Source organism: Hirundo rustica, chromosome 8 (assembly GCF_015227805.2).
Source record: "Hirundo rustica isolate bHirRus1 chromosome 8, bHirRus1.pri.v3, whole genome shotgun sequence".
Taxonomy (NCBI): domain Eukaryota; kingdom Metazoa; phylum Chordata; class Aves; order Passeriformes; family Hirundinidae; genus Hirundo; species Hirundo rustica.
The window spans coordinates 7354112-7373221 of NC_053457.1; the positions used below are offsets into that span (position 1 = coordinate 7354112).

The 19110-nt window shown below is 41.8% G+C and overlaps 2 protein-coding genes across 6 annotated transcripts in view; one reads left to right on the top strand and one right to left on the bottom strand.

Moving 5' to 3' along the window:
• FAM13C (family with sequence similarity 13 member C) overlaps positions 1-10146 on the top strand; it is a 118285-nt gene extending 108139 nt beyond the window's left edge. For 2 of the 3 annotated variants that reach the window (XM_040070776.2, XM_040070775.2), the window contains 4 exons: positions 5456-5548; positions 6781-6980; positions 7942-8043; positions 8734-10146. In XM_040070776.2, coding sequence (XP_039926710.1) covers positions 5456-5548; positions 6781-6980; positions 7942-8043; positions 8734-8857 — 519 coding nt within the window. In that variant the 3' untranslated portion in view covers positions 8858-10146. The remainder of the gene's footprint in view (positions 1-5455; positions 5549-6780; positions 6981-7941; positions 8044-8733) is intronic. The other variant, XM_040070777.2, reaches the window with a different exon arrangement.
• Positions 10147-10445: 299 nt separating this feature from the next.
• The window catches only part of PHYHIPL (phytanoyl-CoA 2-hydroxylase interacting protein like), a 54085-nt gene continuing 45420 nt past the window's right edge, over positions 10446-19110 (bottom strand). For all 3 annotated transcript variants that reach the window (XM_040070781.2, XM_040070778.1, XM_040070779.1), the window contains exons 3-5: positions 15983-16157; positions 14935-15052; positions 10446-11699 (exon numbers count right to left, since the gene is read on the bottom strand). In XM_040070781.2, coding sequence (XP_039926715.1) covers positions 11165-11699; positions 14935-15052; positions 15983-16157 — 828 coding nt within the window. In that variant the 3' untranslated portion in view covers positions 10446-11164. The remainder of the gene's footprint in view (positions 11700-14934; positions 15053-15982; positions 16158-19110) is intronic.

Consider the following 19110-nt stretch of genomic DNA (forward strand, 5'->3'; position numbering starts at 1 on the left):
TTTGCATGTGCCAATATTTTAATTTTTTAAAATCTTATTAATTTTCTTTTTATTTTCTTGCTGAGAGAACTTGTGTTTTAAAAATTATGTGTTAGCAAATGTGGTTGGTAATAGTTATCAAAACTGCTGGGGAACAGAGGCTGGAGCAGGAATAAGATGAAATCCAATTGATCTATTTCAAAATGATATATTTTAGTAGCTCCCTACGTGCAACATTAAAAAAGATTGGATTTTGATTATGAGTCATTCTGGACTTTTGGGGGAGAATGAGTTTTGTGGCACTGATGATGTGAAATGAATCCAGGACGTCTGTGGTAACAGCAAAGATCAAAGGCTTCATTTCAGCTGCTAACAATTTTAGTGTTACTGTAGATATATTTTATGTGTAACATTTTGTTTTCTATATAACATTTAGATCCTGCACTAGAATCTGAGCTAAATTAATAGTAAACTAAATAGCAGCTAAATGTTTCCTTTTTTAAAAATTTTTTTAGGTATTTAGTAATTTTGGCCAAAGCTAGCGTTTCCATGAAAGCCTGCCAAGTTCCCCCTGAAGTTCACTGTGGAGGACCTCTAAAGCCCTGCTGAAATACAAATGAGAGCATGTGTGTCCTTAGAAAGGTGCAGAGTAAAATCTCAGTGTGTCTAAAGAGCACAGAACACAAGATTTGAATAGGAAAGAGCAGAGTGTGGTTTCCAGAACAAAACACTCTCCTGCAAAAAAGCCTGTGAGTAAAGTTATTGAATGAGAAGAATAAAGAAAATTGGGGTTGGCCTTTGAATCGCTCAGTACCCCACAAAGGGGTGGCCACCTGTAATTGCTTGTGTCACTAGCTCCTTGTGCAGGGAGATGGTAATTTATGGAATGGCTCACCATGGGTTAAGGTACAAGGCTTTAAGAAAAAATTAAGAGCATGAATGTAGGAGATCAAGCGAGAAAAGGCAAATAACCACACTTTGAATAATATTACTCAGAGAAGCTGCACTAAATCCCCCCACAAGACAAAGCCAAGAGCCAGCTGCCGAGGCTGACTGCAGTGTGAGTGTTGGGTGGCACAGCTGGGGCTGTGAGCGCTGCCTGGGTCCCTGGGAGCAGCAGCTCAGTGGGGCTCAGCCCTGGCTCCCCAGCCCTTCCCAGCGCTGTGAGCTCCGAGCTGGTGGGGGAACTGGCACCGCTCTCTCGAGGTGTCGGCTCACTTGCTGCCTTTCTTTTTGCTTTTTCTTTCTAATTTTGTGTTAAATGCTGCTTTGTGATGGGCCACCACACATCCCCAAGAGGCAGACCAAGGCCATGGGAACCTGACTGTGTGCCTGTGTGGAAACAAAGCACTGCCTTTGACAGGGTCTGGGTAGGCCCAGCCTTCACTGGACTGTCTGTCTTTCTGTCCCCAGAGTTGGTATTTTCTGTCTGGAAAAACAACAGCAAACTGGAAGGCATCAGCATGCAGGGAACAGAGTGGTCTAGTAAGGAAGAAAACTGTATACGACATTTTGTGTGCCTCTGTTCCAAGTTATGAAAACCAAACTACTACCTTATCTCTAGGTCAAGTCCCCCTTTTCTTTCTTTATGTGTCACAAATAAGTTTTGCCTTCTGTTTGAATGTTTGCAGCCTGTCCCCCAAGGCTTTTCTCAGACTGGTTCCCTTTATGTATCTGTCTTCTCTTCATTGACCCACTTCAGTTCACATTCTCCTCGGCTCTGAAGCAGTGTTTCTATTTAATTAGCATTGAATCTCCTGCTGCTGTATGTAGCCTACAGTCCTAAAATGTCTCCGGCAATTCTGTACTTTGTGACTCCAGCTGCCTTCTCTGATTTTGAAATTATCAGCTATTTCAAATGTAGCTGAATACCAACCTGCCTTGAGATTGCTAATAGAACGAGCTAATGAAATAGGCTCAAATGCTAAACCCTCTTGAGATCGTTTCTCTTGTGTAAAATCAATATTAATGATCACCCCATTTCTTCCTAACTGCTCAGCTGCTCCAGGCTTAATAGTTTTTGAAAGAAATAACCTTGTATTAATTGTGGAACTAACAATAAATAAACAAATTAGCTGATTTATAATACTCCTGCATTCTAGTTAGCAGCTCATCTCTTAACATGAATGACAGATTATTTTAGAGTGATTAACTCATGCAGACCTTTTAGCAAAATGTGTTTAGCAGTTCTGATTAATGGCTCTGTGCTGTTTTTGCATTTGAGCATCAAAGAAAAAAGGTTTTACTCATGTCACACGAACAGCGAGGTAATCTGATATTAGAAGAGTGTCACTTCTTCAGGGTTGAGATATTTTTAAAAGTAGGGTCTAATTAGTAAAAGTATTTCTCTAAGTTGTCACTAAAAGTCCCCTCATTATCAGCTTTCTGCAGAAAGGTCCCCTGTGTGTGTGTGTGCCCCCAGCTCTATGACTTCATCTCCCCCACATCTCTGACACTTGGCCCTAATTCAAGCTCCATTGTGATCTGGCAGAAAATTTTGGAAATGACATTCCCTTCGCGTGCACCTCGGTGTTGTGGCTCAGGTGAAAATATGCAACTGTCAGGAGCAGGTCTTGTTGGGGAAAAGGAGGAGTCAAACCCCTGTTACACTGCGTGCTCCCCACAGCAGCCACCTGAACAAATTCTGATCATTCACCAACACTGGAAAATCAGCGTTCTGTTGGTACCAGCGATTCATACTGCAGTTTTTGAACAGAAATATGCTGTTTACCATAACGGGTTGGGTTTGCATGGCTAAATCTTTCTGTTCTACAGCCCTTACCAGCCAAGGCAAATCTATTTCTCTTTCTTGATGAGTAATTTAAAAAATTGCTGAATTCCCTCTGTGCATTTTTTTCAGCTTTCTGAGTATTTTGTCTGGAATGCTGGTTGTTCTCATTTTTACAGCTAAACATACTTAATATGTGTGTCGTGTAATTTTAGACTCTTCTTGCTAAGTTAATGCCAAGTCCTCATTGACCTCAGTGCAGACAGAAATAGAATTCATTATTAATGTTTATCTGGGAAGAAGAGATTATTAAACAGATATGTACCTGTACCCTTGTCATGAAATCCTGGCTTACAATCTTATAAATAACTTTTTAAAATGGGATATGACAAAAAAGCAAATGGCTTCAGAAAAAATCAGTCTTCAGAAATGTCTACTGTATTTTGAGAGTATTCATGGGCAACCTGTAAGTATGCCACGGAAAGATAGGTAAATTAAAAATTATCTAACTTCTCTAACCAATATTTTTGGTATATTAAATATAGTAAGATCATTTTTACACAATTAGCATAATTTTAGTTATTTCAAACTAATTTTCAGGTGTAAATGTTATTGTCTGATACTGATGAATTTGGTTTATGTGTTAGAAATTAAAGTAAAATAAAGAGTGGCTCTGTATCTCTCCATGATTGGAAAATGCCAGATTTGAGGATTAAACTGGAAGATTACATATTCACAGCAGATTTGGCTCTGCTGTCATGTATGATTAGAACGCTTATCAGCTGAGGAAGGTTTTATATAGGGCACCATCTGAGATGTGAATTATAAAATTACATGACCTCTTGTGTGTGTTTGCCTTTACTACACAGTAGGATTTAAACCATTACTTAAAATCCATTTAAGGGACTTCATTGCTGAATGTAGGTGAAAACAAAAAAATGCCAAAATTGGTGAGATGATGATTTGAAAATTTGTCTTCACAGCTGAGGAATTTCTTTTTGGTATCAGTATTCTCATGAATGTCTGCTTCTGGCTAGTAGTTGTTGTGGTAGAGGAAAGGGGAACTGGCAGCGCTGTTTGTCCAAAAATATGCCAGTTGTTAAAATCATGATCTGATTCTGACCTCCACTTTCTCCATTTTCTTTGGCCTTGGAATGAGAGCTGGGGGATGGAGTGAGTATGCAAGAAGAGTATGAAGAAATGATATTTTTTAGGAAGGAAAATGAAAAAGAAATTATTAGTGCAATGTGGAAGTAAAAGAGACTTGACTCAGATACAGGAAAGAGAACAGCAGGGCACCTTTCTGGCATAGGGTTCAGAGAGGGTGTTTCTCCTCAGGGCTGAAGCAGCTCTGTAACAGCAGCCTCGAAGCACTGGACTGTGCTGGGGCTGATGTTTGCCCTGCTGACGTCTGGTATGGCTCAGCACCCTCTTTAGCCACACTAACCTGGCAAGGTCTAACAAAGAGAACACTGACCAGGTTTAAAGAAAAAAATGTTATCTCTTCTGGCTTGTTTGGCATTGCTTGGAGCTCTTATATGTTGTAGTTAACTAGAACATGATGCCTGGGGAAGAGAAGTGGCCAGGCTGGGAGACGCAAGCCCTGACATTGTGCAGGGAAGGGAATGGCTCTAGAAGTGATCCCTCTGTCAGCCAGATGTGTGCAGTGTCACCAGCCCGTGTTTGTCCACTGTGCCCTTGTCCTGCTGACCAGGCATTTGTCTTTCTGAGCGGCTCTGGACCATTGTTTGTGCCATCAGGCAGTCTGTGTCTCTTCAGAGCTGCCATTCATGTGAGCGGTGCACCTGGGCCTCTGCAGCGCCAGAGATCAGTGAAACTGCACCCAGTGAGTGCTCATAGGTGTGGGAGCTGATGGGCACAGGCTGATGGTGGGCCAGGAGCAAATGACCCTGTCTGCACATTTTATCACTGAGGAAAATGTTACCTTGGGGATGTGGGTGTGGTGGCATGGCATGGTTCATTGACTGGAGAGAGGTTTGTCTTGTTTTGTTTTTTTTTTTCCTTGTGGAATTTGCCTTTTTTTTCTTTTTTCCCTTAATGCACTAAGTCAACCTAGTGCACAGCTAGTTTCCCTAAGGTATATTTCTGTATTTGTGAACATTTGTGGCCAGATCAGGCAGTTAACACCTGATTTAAAATCATATTCTCTTCCAAATCAATGCTCCAAGTGCTCATGAAAGACCAAGAACAAAGTAAATGAAGGGATGGATGGTTCCCCACTGCGGAAGGCAGCCCTGGTGAGGGATGCACGCAGCATTCCTGCACAGAGCCAGCTCCATGTGCAGGCTGCAGAGCCCTGCTCTTGGTGCTCTCCATCCCACCGATGGAGATGAGTGGCTTGTCCCAGGTGGGCTGTGGCATTCCTGCTGCTGTCATCACAGCTAAGGAGAGGAGCTGGCAGTGCAAGGCACAGCAGCAGCACATCTGAACTCCTGCTGCTCTACCAGCAGCCTCAGGGAGAGAATAATTCACCCTCTGCCTGGGCAGTGCGGCTCAAGACAGTGAGGAAACCAGACTGGGTATTCTCCATTAGAGAACAGATTGTCATTTTCCTTTTTTGATTGCGTTGATTGAATTACAGTCCCCATGGAATATCTATTGAAGCAAAATACGCGTGTGCTCATGTTCTTCTGACACCTTTCTCAGCCTTACAGGAGAATATGAGATTTTTTTTAATTCTTATTTTTTAATTTTTGAAGGCTATGTTTTGTTATAATTTCTCTTTAGGTTAAGCAAGAAAAGAGTCTCATGAAACCTCTTTACGACAGATACAGAATTATCAAGAAACTTCTGGCTGCTCCGTCTTTGATCACAACAATTGTAAGTTGGAAAGAATTCATCCATTGTCAAGGAAACATACAAAATGCTGTGTTTGATTTGTACCTGTACGTCCATTTAGCAGCAATAGAACGACTGATATCCAAAACCCCTGCTCACTGGTTAATACAGGGTGTTGATGGCTCAGAAAGAGCAAATGCTTTGTAAAATTCAATTTCTATGCATGCCAGAGTTCCAATATACAGCAGCAGTTTCTGGGGCAAAGAACTTCAATGGGCTGAGTAAGACATTGAAGGCTGGCTTTAGTTTTCCATCATGGCAAACATCTGCAGCACAGAAGGAAACCTCTCTCTTTCCATGAAGGGCTCGGCTGTTGCTATATCTAACTTCTCTGTCTTATCAACAATGCTTTCATCAATCATGTAGCACATATACACAGTTTGTAGTACTTTAATAATATACTGGTGCCATGGAACAGTACTGGTCTCACAGTGAGTGAAGGCAGTGGAATCTGCCTAGCTGGAAATTAATTAGCATGTCTACCAAAAATACCAATCTAATAATAATTGGGGCTAGGTAATTTTAAAAATTATTACTGTCTTCTTAGATGACAGTGTAATTTTACATTTCTTTGAAAAATCACACTACAAAGCTTTTCACACTTGCACGTGGGTATTTCATTAAAAAATATCACTGAAGTTCCCTCTAAGTGTTAGTTGTTAGGAGCTTTGCCCTACGGAGTTTTTGTGTTTAAGCCTCAGTTTCAATAGCTCAGCTTTTTTCTGAGGATGGAGGAATGTGAGGAAGACAACAGTATCAGTCTATTTCAGTAGTTCACACTAGTAGCTGTAAAACTGTGAAATCTCTCCCTCCAACTCCTTTTACAGTCAAAACATCTGGAAATAATATACACACAGGAGATGTATATACAAGAGGAGTGCAAGTTCCAGTCAGACTGCACTACCTACATAAATACAGAATGTTAGTTAAATCTTTGCTACATGTAAGGCCTTTTGGGCAGACAGAAATAAATTGCTGCCTGGAGATAGCTGGCAGCAGGGCCAGCCTCTGTCCTTTTCACTCCTGGTAACCCAGTGACCCCAGGAGTGCTTTCATGAACAGCCCCAGGTAGACCCTGTAAACCTTTCAATATGTGTAATCTGTTTCAATGAATGCATCCAGGAAGTCAGATCCTGATTCTTTATGTTGCCAGCTTATTACTGTAAGTAATGTAATCGAAACAATTCATTTGATCATGTTTTGTGTTCCCCAAGCAGGAGGAGGAAGACTCCGATGAAGACCGTTCTCAAAGCAGCCATGAGTTATCGTCTGGTCCAATGTCTTGCTTCCCTGTCGAAGAGCACCTGTGTTACTCCCAGGAGGAGAGTGAGCCTGCACATATTTCACCTCTGGATGAAAAGAAAGTTTACAGGCAAACAGCCTTGTCTATGTCCAATTTACATGAGGCAACAATGTAAGTTCTCTCTCTTTTCCTCTAAATGTTTTAAAAGTATTTCTTGTAGACTTTGTAAGAGAAATATGAGCCATACCCGCTGCACAGGTATATTCTATACCAAAGGAGTGATTCAGTGCTTTCTTAAGGGAGAGAGGAGGCAGAGGAGATTCATTGTTTGGGCAGCATACTGGTGGTTTGAGCTGTTTATTCAAACCACTTTGTGCCCACTTTTTGTCTCCAGGAAGAGAAAGGTAACTTGTTGAAGACTGTGCCTCCCAGGAACAGATATCTTTCTTTTGTGTTTTGATTGGGAGGTCTTAGATGCATAAATGAAGCTAACTAGACCCTAACACAATAAAGAGCTAATAAAAATTACTTAGATTTCTATGTAACTCAACTATGTGCACAATAGTTTGCTCGTAAATGCTGGGAGGATATTTCTGTGCATTTTGTCATTATGAAAAAAAAAAAATAAAAATACCAGGAGTAAATGTCATAACAGAATCCTCTCTCTGCTTAAAACCCTTATTCTCCAAACACTGGCTAAAACCTGGCCTCCAAAAATGATGCCTCTGGGTACCACTAGCATTTCCACTGCATCACAGTAATGGTTAGGAACAGCTGAAAATAGGGGCAGGGCTTGGATGCCGACTTTCACTCAGTTACAGCATTTCCTCCTGTGAGATGTTGGGCCCTTTCCACTCCTTTAATTCCACAGGGAATTAAGGCCAGTAGCAAGGCTCAGTCCTGAGTGCTTCTCCTTCTCTGTTGACCAGAGCCTCTGCCTTCCCTTTCTTAGCTGGAATATCAGTAAAAGGGAAGGAGTACAATCGTGTATGGAGCGTGCTGGGATGTCTCAGGGCTCTCTGGTCAGTGCCTGCCAAGGGCCCAGAGCAGAAGCTCTCTGCTACCCAAATCCAGGGCTTTTCCAGCCCTCCCAAGCACAAGGGGGGTTCATGTTCGTGTCTCTGTCGCACAGGCCTGTTCTGCTCGAACATCTCAGAGAAACGAGAGCTGATAAGAAGAGACTTCGCAAGGCTCTTCGAGAGTTTGAGGAGCAGTTCTACAAACAGACAGGAAGGTAATTCTGTCTCTGCCAGGGTGGGCACTCTGGGGTGAGCTGAAAGGCTGCACCTAAGGGCTGGAAAATACTCTGGAAATGTCTGGTCTCTGGAGATGTCCATCTGTCTCTCTGCTTGGTTCCTTCAAAATGTGGTCATCCAAGAGGAAAGCCAGGATTTGGGGATCTTCCAGGACATGCCTGTAATGGGTCTAAACCCCAGCTCAGCACAGGATATTCCGTGGGCTGAAGGGAGGCTGCTGAGAATCTCTTTCTGAGGATATCAGCCTGGAATAGACTTGGCACTTGGGCCATTTTTAAACAGCCAGATTTTAAAAGAAGAAGCTGCTGGGTTTTTTGCCCAGAATTAAATACTGACCATTTTTCACTGTTTTTTCCTCCTCTTCATGTAGTAAACCTCTTTTTGTTGAAAACTGTGGTGCATATGACTTCTCTGCATATTTGAGAATCAAGTAATTATGCTTCCACAACTGTCAAGAAAGTTGTCTGGTATAGGAAAATTCAGTATTTAAAATATTATTTTATTTCTCTATATTAGAGCTTTTTGGTGCTGTCAAATTATCTTTAGTCATTTGCAGTCAGTGAAAAAACACCAATCCTCATCAGTTGTTGCAGAATTAATTTTTAAGACTGTTTCTCTTCTTACTCATAAAAACTGATGGTGCTTTTATTTGCTTTTTATTTGCATAGGAGTCCTCAGAAAGAAGATCGGGTGCCAATGGCTGAGGAATACTCTGAATACAAGCACACAAAAGCCAAAATCAGGCTCCTGGAGGTTCTCATCAGTAAGCATGATATTTCCAAAACAATTTGAAGTGAATGCAATGCTGTGATATTGTTCTCTAGGGGGGGAAAAAAAAAATCCAAGCAAACAAACAAGTAATGAAAAAGAGAAAGTAATTTTACAGGTCTTGGTCTGCTGCACAATTATTTGACACACTGAGATTTTTGATGCACTTTACCAATTTTAATAGCTGTGATGAGAAAGGACAGCAATATGCAAGATATTAAGCACGGGTGAGTGGACTATAGTATATATTTTTCCTTTTGAAAAGCCTTGAAGTGCACTGTGAGAATGTTAAGAAATTAAAAGGACACTGAAATAATGTAGATTCTCAGTCTGACCTGCTCTGAAAGTGTGAGGGAGTGTTCTGCAGGTTTTTAGTACGTCTTAGTACATTGCTAACGTGCCGCACATTTGGTTCCAGAATTAACACGTGTTATAACTAATTAGTAATGTTAGCTATTAAGGTGCTGATTCACTAGATTAAAAGAAATGAATTAAAGTGAGTGAAGGAAAAGCTCAGAGCATACTCTAGCTGTGAAGACAGGGTTGCCATTCAAAGAAAGGCGCACAGGAAGAAGCCAGGGCCGGGGGTAGAGCAGAGTGATGCTGCTTGTGCAAGAAAAGGCCAGAACGTGACTGCCAAATGGAGCTGTGGTGTTATAGGAGTGAGGGAAAGTGCTTGGCAAAATGAGCTACAGGTCACTGAGAACAGATGGAACAAATGTACTGGCTGCTGTCCTTTTCCCTAGTTCACAGGACCTAGCTCACAGAATTTAAAAGTCAGTAAATAGATCAACTACATGCTACTTTTGATTTCTCTATTAACCTTTGCACTTTGATTTGCCTGACGCTCCAACATTTGCTTCTCTAACTACCAAAGCTCGTTTAGACGCATGCACTTTGTAAAATGTTGAAGTACTTCTTGTGTTATGAATTGCCACATATATATATATATATATAAACAGGACTAGATTACTGCATTATGCTAAGATATTTTGGATAGATAAAGTACATGGTATATAAGTGAGTGTCACAGTTATCTGATGAGGACTGCTAGACTTCTTGTTTACTGAAAATAAGGTTATAAAAAGTTATTTTTCCATTGGAATTATGCATCTTTCTTAACTTTCAGAGCACCACACTTTGTAATATTAAGGACAATTGCCACTGTTTGTGATAGGCCATTGGTGTGAAAAGTACACTAGTAATAGAAGGATTATCAATAGGTTTTGTACTAGAAATTAAAAGCAGGGATCCTGGGAAATTCCTAGCCCAGACAGAAAGGAGGGAAGAATTACTGAAAGGAGAAAAAAAGGGACTGGAAGCAGTTGAATCATGTTTAGTGTTTTGATTTACCTGTCATTTTGTATTGACCACATAGTATAAACAACCTGTTTTCTACCTTGGTAAGAAGATTTTGATTTTATAAAGCCTATTATGTACCAATCATGTTTGTATTTAGTGCGTAATGGCATGATTTGGAAGATGTACACATCTTCAAGTAGTATGGAGGAAAAAATATGAACACTAAAAAAGGAATTTTTTATTTTGCAGCTGTTTGTTGTTTCAGTGTACTGATTTAATAATTTATAACTTAACTTTTATGAATCAGAAATGGTCTTCATAAATCTGTTTTAATTAAAGTCATCTAGAGCAACAGGAACAGATACAGAGCTATTTGAAGTTTACAAACTACATCTTTGATAAGGGAAAATGATTTAATGACATGTATACAATTGATATTAAAATGTAATCTATATATTCTATATGATTGTATAATATTTTATACAACGGTACAAATAAAATATTTTTCTATTATATTTATTATGTCGAGACACAGTTTCTGTTTTCAGTTAGCTAATATAAATAACATAAATAACACTGTCAAACAACACGTTGGAAGTGCTGACATTTCTAGGCTCTGAAATTCAAATCATGCTGCAATTACAACCTTTCATGCTGCTCAGTTATCCCAGTACTTGTTCAGTAGTTAAAATGAATGCATATTTAAACACCATTTATAAGCCGTTATTTTTATTTTGCTAAAGCAGTTTATATAGGATTTTGTTATGTTTGGCAAGAAACAGAAAACAATTTTTGCAGCATCTAGGTATAAATGGTTGCCAGAAAGAAATCCAGGACTTCTAATCATTTAAAGCATCAGGGGAACAGGAGGGAAAGAGGGAGAGAAGAAATCCTAAGGCGACCTATTGGAGATCTTGAAGACTGGTAGTTGCTTTTGGTGACAGCGGCATGTGCATGCTTCCGACAGAACCGTCTGAGTATGGAAATGGGCAACAGAGGTTTGAAGGCTCCTAAGGAACGAGGGCAGTTTTAACGTCCAACACTGATATTGCAGGTCTTGCAGCTGGGATCTTTCTTTGCATTTGCAGTAGACAAGCTCATTAGTTGGTGACCGGTAATTTCCGCGACTGTGCCGAGGGAGAGATCCACGGGATCAGTGTAAATTACTTCCAAAATAACATCCTGGGCGTGATGGTAAACCATGACCCCGTCTTCTTCATCGCAGGTCAGAAATTTGTTATCTTTTATATTTAGCTGGGGAAGGCGCTGCTTACAGAACTCATCTCCCGGTGACCCCACGGGGGCGATCACGAGGATGACGTAGTGGTAGGCTGTGTACATGCAGTAGAAGTCTCCAAAGTACAAGTTAGTGTTTGGGTTGAAGAGTTTTTCAGCTGCAATCTCATACCTGTATCTTCCATAGGGTGAATCTTGGGGTGGCTTCCCGGTGTTAAACTCGGTGTTGCAGCTAAAGAAGATGCCTTCCAGCTTCCCACTGATCGGAGAGCCATGGCTGCCACTGTTATCCTTAACAGAGGGCTGCATAGCATTCCCATGGTGCTCTCTACAAATGAAGGACCGGGATTGTTTATTTTGCAACACATGGTAAAGAAAAAGTGGAAAGTTAGGACATCACGCTGTTGAGAAATGGGACTGAAGGGACACAAAGGAAAACCATTAAACTGAAAGCTGGGATTACTGTCATTCGGACCAAGAAAATCAAGTGCCATCAGACTTGGGAAGAGCTAGAATAATTCCTGCTCAAGGGGGAAATCTGCTTTTCCTGCCTGCCTTCTCTGTCAGCTGTCTGGATATCACATGCAGGCAAAAAAAAAAAAAAAAAAAGCCCCCAAACCACAAGTATCTTTAATTAGCTAATTTGTTCAGACTTACACTTCATTTCTAACAATAAACACATGTTGAATGTTGCAAATCAGTCTCCATATGCTGAATATACTGTTTGTTAATATGTATTTTTAGCATAGGCAGTATATCGTTCATGTAGAAAACTGCCAGTAAAAGTTATTTCTGAAGACTGCTTTTCAGAGGTTATAGGAAAGAATGTACTCTCCGCCAGGATTTTTTTTTTGTCCCCAAATGATCATTTCAAGTCTAATTGGTCTACTGCCGACTTCAATCAGTGCAGAGCTGGGCACAGAGAATTAGGCAATTTGGTTAGTTTCCACTTTGGTTGGTATCCAGCTTCTGCAGTCACTAGTCCTAAGGGGGAAAAAAGGACTTTTTTTTTTTTTTTTAAATTAGCTCAATGTCATTCCAGTGAAAAGAAATGAACAAGTGAATTTTTTAAACCCCAAATCCTAAATTGCACTCAGCAGCATTTGGCTGCTAAATTTAGGAGTACGCTCCAAAACACCCCATCTAACCCTCCTTAGCACCTGAGATTTTATGTACAGCAGGGCATTCCCCAGTAGTTGTGTGCCAGTGGCAGCTTTGGCTCCCTCTGCACCTGCAGCCACGAAGTGCCTGAAAGGAAACCATCCCCTTTTGTAAATCCTGCAAAACACCATACTTGCTAGGCACTCTCAGAACAATGTCTTTATAAACTAGCCAAGAAAGACAGTTCTTGCTCGGCTTTTAACTTGCAACAGGTCCATGTCAAATGATGCTGTGTGGGAGAAGGTTTTGCTTGGTTAAAGTGGGAGGTAGCAGTCAAAGCAAACAAACTCAGTGTATACATTACAAAACAGCTCTAAATCAACTCAGAAATATCTCCAGCTGTGCTTTGTTTTTTTCATTATTTGTAATCTCCTCAGCAGCACATCTTTATTTTACTCTAAGATACATTTCAGAAGTTTTCTGAGCCATTCAAATACTACCTATTTATTGTCTCAAGCTCTATTTCATAAGACATTGATTGGAGTCGGGGTGTACAACTAGTATTCTATGACTGAAGAGATTACTAGGAAGAAAAGAAATTTAAAAAAAAAAAAAAAAAAAGAAAGGTTGAATGAGCTTAGATAGCCACCTGAAACCTCTGCAGCCCGAGAAGGCTTCGTTGTGAGAAAGGAGGCTCCATTTCTGTGGCAAGATACTGACATCCAGTGGCCAATTAGGCTAATTATAGGTTGCCCTTTCGGGGGATCTGAGCTGCTTCGTGGCGCTCCCAGGCCAGGTAAGGTGCAGTGACACAAACAGCCCTTCTCAAAACATCCATTTAGGGGCTGCTGCTTTAGCACCAGGAACAGATACCTGTATACCAATGGTGCCAGAGCTTTCCCAGGCTGTGTGATGACACCCGAGGCAGGCGTGGGATGACAAGGAATTTTCCCTAACAGGAAGCACATGGTATGGGTTTTTAACATTACTTACAGACGAATGCACTGGGGAAGGATTAGCCCTTGTGACTAATATTCTGGTGTTGTAGCTTCTCACTAGCCTGGTAAAACACAGTTTTTTTTGTCTCCATCTCACCAACAGAGGGAAAGCAAACTCATCTCTATTCATGTCAAACCAAGAACTTAGCACAAAGAAGGGGAAACATAGAGAGTGCAATCAATTAGAGGCACGTTTGGCAGAACAAGGCCAAACCCACAGCTATAAATGCACCTCAGTGGCAATTTTCAACACTAATGAACACAAAGGCAGATGCATTATGATCACATAACTGAAAACAAAGCAACATGAGGATCAGAACAGCACAGGCATTTCCCATCTGTGATATCCAGCCCAGGATAGCAGCAGTGGTTTATGAGGGCCTCAAAGAGCCTCAACAACTGCATTTTATTCTCTACCTCCACTGAGTTTTGCAGCTTTGTCCCTGTGTGCAATCCTTCCAAAACACAGACAGAGAAGAGCAAGCCCACGCTCTGCAATATCCAATACACTCTTGGATTAAATCAGATACCCGTGACTACAAAGTGGGAATGTTTCCACATGTGGTGGAGTCTGTTGTTTGAAGTTAGATTGCCTTGAGTTGTTTTAAAAACTTTCCATTCTGGGCAGGTACTAGTGTGACACACATAAAAGTGAAACCATGAGGCCCATTGGGAGCCCCATCTCCCGATGAATATTAAAGAAGCACAGTCAGTGCTGCAGCCTTTCCTCTCCTCTGCTGCTTACCTCTCATCCACGTTCTTCTAACAGGAGAAGGTTACTTGATGTGGCTGCTCCTGCTCACTCAGCACATGAGCTTTGACTCCTTCTATCAAAAAGTCTGCTTTTCTCTTGTACTGATGCTTCCAACCACGTGTGGCGGGCACACTGGGTCTCCAAAAGAACAGGGAACCTACCTCCAGCCATCCTATTCTTCCATTCCAACTGAAGCACGGGAACATTGTCTAAACATCATGCCTTCTCCCTCCCCACCTGGTCTATAAATTAACATTCAGATTGCAGAGTCTGTACACCTGCATTTGGGCATGGAAATGGGATGGTTGTATGTGGAGAGCAAATATTTGAGATGGAATTCTTACAAGCAGGCAAATGTCTATGCACACTGTTGTACACTCCTACTCTCAGTCACTTTACTCTTAATTTCTCAGTACAATGGATATATTTGGCTACTAAACTCTCCATTATGATTACAGACACTTAAATCTAGCTGGAGGCCTTTTGAGCACCTCAGTTTCTGCTTCAAAACACAGACTTTTATTGCCTAATGGAAGTGCTGAGTTAAGCAAGGTGAAAGAAACAAGTTGTATTTGATTCTTTGCCTTCCTCTGAACAAGCTATAAAGCACACAGACATTCTGCTCTAGCTTTAGCACAGCTGTCTGTATTTACTTCTTTTCATTACTCCTTTAGTTTGCCAAAGGACTTTGTATGTGATTAGTTTCTTACCTGATATAATCAAAGTATTCTTTGTGCTGATTCCGATAAAAAACAGACAGTTTAAGCATACGGCCTGCAATCACTTCAGCTTTTTCCAATAGCTGTGTTAGGTGAACTTTTGAATAATCTGGAAAGGAAAGACAAACTGCTAGTACAGGGGGCAGGAAAAACCACAATGCTCTCCAAAAGCTACAGACACATGCAGACTGAAAACTGGGAATAAAGTCTTGGTAATATACATCACATCATGCTCCAGTTTTCAATAGCAGCAATAAGCAAATCAAACGGCAGGAGCAGGCATTTGTGATTCTCCCCACTCCTTCCTCACGAAGACTCTGCAAGCCTACAACAGCTTTCAGCTCAGCATTTCCTGTGTTAGAGCTGGCTTCCCTGTATTTGGGACTGCAGTGCAGCTCAGGACTGCCCTCTCTGGCTCACATCAGCTGACAAACTGCTACGATGTACCTGGTTGTGAGCCAGCAATCAGTGACAGAACTAACAAAGTTTGCTTAGGACTCAGCTTAAATGGCTTCTCAACCAACATGGGATCCAAACTGTGCTCGCCTCAGTCTTCAGCTTTCACAGAGGCATGCACAGTGACAGCAGTCATGAACATCCAAAGGAAGCCTCATAAATCAAAGACAGGCCAAAGTGACTCTTGGGACGGGGTGCTGATGGTGCTGAGGTTTTGCAGCATGCAGAGAAGGCAGAGCAGCAGAATGTCTTAAGCTGTCAGGGAGCTGCTGTTCTACCTTTCCCCACAGGTGCTGGTAACCAGTGACAGGCACACAGGTGGCCCTTTCCTAGCCTGGGAGAAGCACCGGTGCCAAGGTCAGCACTTTGGGACAGCTAAGCTACTGCACAAGAAAAGGGTGGTCCAGCTGCCTCTGCTTAACGTGCTGAACCTCAGCTCATACCAAGCCTAAAGTTTAAATTCCAGTTTCCAGGGTGACTGTTTAAGGCTACCAGCACAGTTGGCACTGACCAGCCTGGTGTGGCAGCAGAGCCAGCAGTACCTGACTGCAGCCTGTGGAACCAGATCCCTCGGCAGCGTTACCTGCGGTGCAAAACTCGATGATCTCACTCCACTCCGACACGACGTAATCGCCATCGACCTGCTTGGAGGCCGTCTGCACCGCTACCGTGTACTCCGTCCTGGGGCTCAGGAACCAGTGCCCGCGCACCGTCATGGGCAGGGGAACGGCCTTGGCCACCAGCTTGGTGGGGACATCCTGGCAGGGACAGAGGCACACCATGACACACAAAGTCAGCAGTGAAACCAAACCAATCTGCCGCCCTTTCCTTCCCTGCTTTTGCGTTGTAGTCCCCAACCCCTGGCGCTTCTCTGCGAGCTCCAGCTACTTCCCAGTTTGTTGGTGCAGCAAAGTGAGCAGTGGCAGAGGACAGTGGTGGAAGGCGTGTTCTAAGAGACCTGAGGATAACTTGCATGCATGAATTAATTATTTATTCCAAGTGACTGCAGAGTAATATTATTATATACAGCCCAAATACATAATTCAGACTAGTGCCATTTGTGCTTATGTAAGCAAAAAAATACACGCTTCTGAGAACAAAGGTATCTTAATTTAACAGTTCCTTGTGCACTCACTGGTTTCTTTCAGCCAATGCGGTCAAGCAAAATTCCTTCTGCTGTCAGTCAGTCCAGCTACACTGCTGCTACCTTCCAAACTAAATTTCGACAGAGAAAATGAAACACGTTGCGGAGTAACTAAGTTCACACCTTTCAAAAAACCCCTTCTGTACAGGAATGACCAGAAGAAGCCAAACAGCTTGTGCCAATCACTGAACCTCTTGCTTTTCCCTTCCACTGCCCCTTCAGATCCTCTGCTTTGCTCTTCCAGTGTATCATAGCCCCAGTGTGCAACCAAGAAAAATAGCTGCTTGTTGTAGTTAAAATACTTGATTTCCACAGCACCAAGACTTTGGAACAGACCACTAAGGGACAGAAAAAACTGAGGAACATGACAGTTTGTGCTGGAACTGTGGGGGAAAGGACTCACAATGAAGGTGGATGATTCTCTGCAGCGTACCACAATACAGAGGAGTTGTGATATAATGAGAGATATTTATTACTGAATATTCAGCAGTAATAAGAGAATAGTAAGACAGTTGCCATGTGAAAAGTGGGAACTTTAAATGACAACCCTAACTGTCCACCTATAAATAGTAGTCTGCAATCATCTACCTATAAATACTAGCATAGCAGTCCTTTAAGGAAAAAAGGAATAGAAGGGAGGTATTTTATGGTCATGATCTCTAAGCAAGATCTGAAGGACTTTTTTTCCCTTGTCTTCTATTATGGAAAAAGATCCTTTTGTTTTCCTATCAACAAAAATTTTTCTTCAGTTTCTGTATTAAGCTGTAAAATTAGCAGCTTAGGATATTACAAGAATTGATGTAATTCAGTGATCACCTAGGGTAAAATTTTATTGTCACGATTTCTCTTTTGCCAGTTCTCATTTAAATCAAATAATAGTTAGATGAAAACTTTCTTTGAAAAGGAGACAGTTGTGCAAGCTACTAATAATATGTAGAAAACCACCCCCTACAAATAAATAAATAAAAAAAAGGAACACCAAATGACCTTTTAAAGCTACCACCCTGAAATGCATCCCACTGGACTGAGGCTGCTACTGCTAATGCAGTCAGCAGGTGCCACAGTTAACATCATCAGTCTTCCTGTCACCTCTTCTTGGGTTATGGTCAAAACAGCTTCCACCTGGGTCAGACCTCTGTGCCCACACCCCAGTGAGCCTTTACCCCTACACTTTTCCCCCATTAATTTTGTCAGTTTTCATGCAACATTAAAAGCCTTGCTGCCCCCAGGTATCAAAGGTTTACCTTCCAGCTGTGCATCAGCAACCTCTTTTAACCATACCAAAAAAGGGGGGGACTAGCAACAACAACAAAGGGTGAAAAGAAAGGGGCAGGCCACCACATTAAACAGAGGGATTTATGTCCTGCACAGCTGGAGAGGAGGGGCAGATATGATGTTTCTCACAACTCTAATCTGTCTTTTTTCCTAAGCAAACACCTTTTTTTTTTTTTTTTTTTTTTTTTTTTTGAGGCCACAATACAGAGGAAATGTTCAAATGTTCACGTTGAGGGTCCTCTGGGGGTTCTCCACTTCTCCCTTTCATCTCTCTTCTGCTCAGCTCTCACTCCTGGCAGAGCTACCAAAGAAGTGCAAAGCAGGTGCTCTGCCAGCTCAAGGAGAGCCAGGATTCTGGAGTGGCAGATGGCTGCTCCACAACCAGCACCCTCCAGACAGCCCTAAAGGTACCTAGATGGCAAGAACTTCTAAGAACAGCCTGGAAGCTTTGAATAACTAAGCAGCAAGGTGTATGAGTCACTCCACTCTTCTTTTTGGGAAAAGGAGGCAGCTTTTAGTCTTCAACTTTCTTCCATTTCATGTTACCCTTCCCTCTGCCAGGTTGTCTCATAGAACACCTTGTGGGAAATCAGCCCACCCAGATCCTAGTCCCAGTTTTGCTAAATATTTGAGTATTTTTCTTATTACATGGGAGTAATCATATTTCCATATTTTAAAAAAGAGAAGAGGTATGCAAAATGGATTGAAAAGAAGACAAAATCTTATTACAATTCTAGTCTTTGCACATCGCTACCAATACAAACCTTCTCTTCACAGAAATGATGACAAGAGTCAAAAATAACAAAACTTTATGCACCCTAAGTATGCTGAATGTATATTTACAGAAAGTGTATTGGAAGGTGACTCTTTCATGGATGGCTGATTGAAAGCAATCAGCTCCCTTTCCTGAGGTACAGCATGGATGTATCAGGTTAAGTCTATATCCCAAGTTACTTACAGTCATCTGAGCAAACTGATATTAATGTTAATTCATGTAAGTTAGAAAATGAGCTGGTCCTTTGTGTTATCACCTGTGAGAGAGACGGGCACTTGCAGTGCTTTACCCTACCTGTCAGCTAAGTAAGGATGAGTTCTCCTTGCACAGGTGTCTTCAGGGAGCTGGGTGACTCCTAGGAGTAAATCCCAGTGCTCTTTTGCATATCTAGGCAGTAGGGCTCACTCTTTCCTCTCTGAAAAGCTCTGCTAGGAGAAAGGGCAGTGCTATCCCTCTCCTTTGTGCTAAAGCTTTGTTAGGAAGTCAGCGGCTGGGTGAGGAGTGAAGCCAGCTCCCT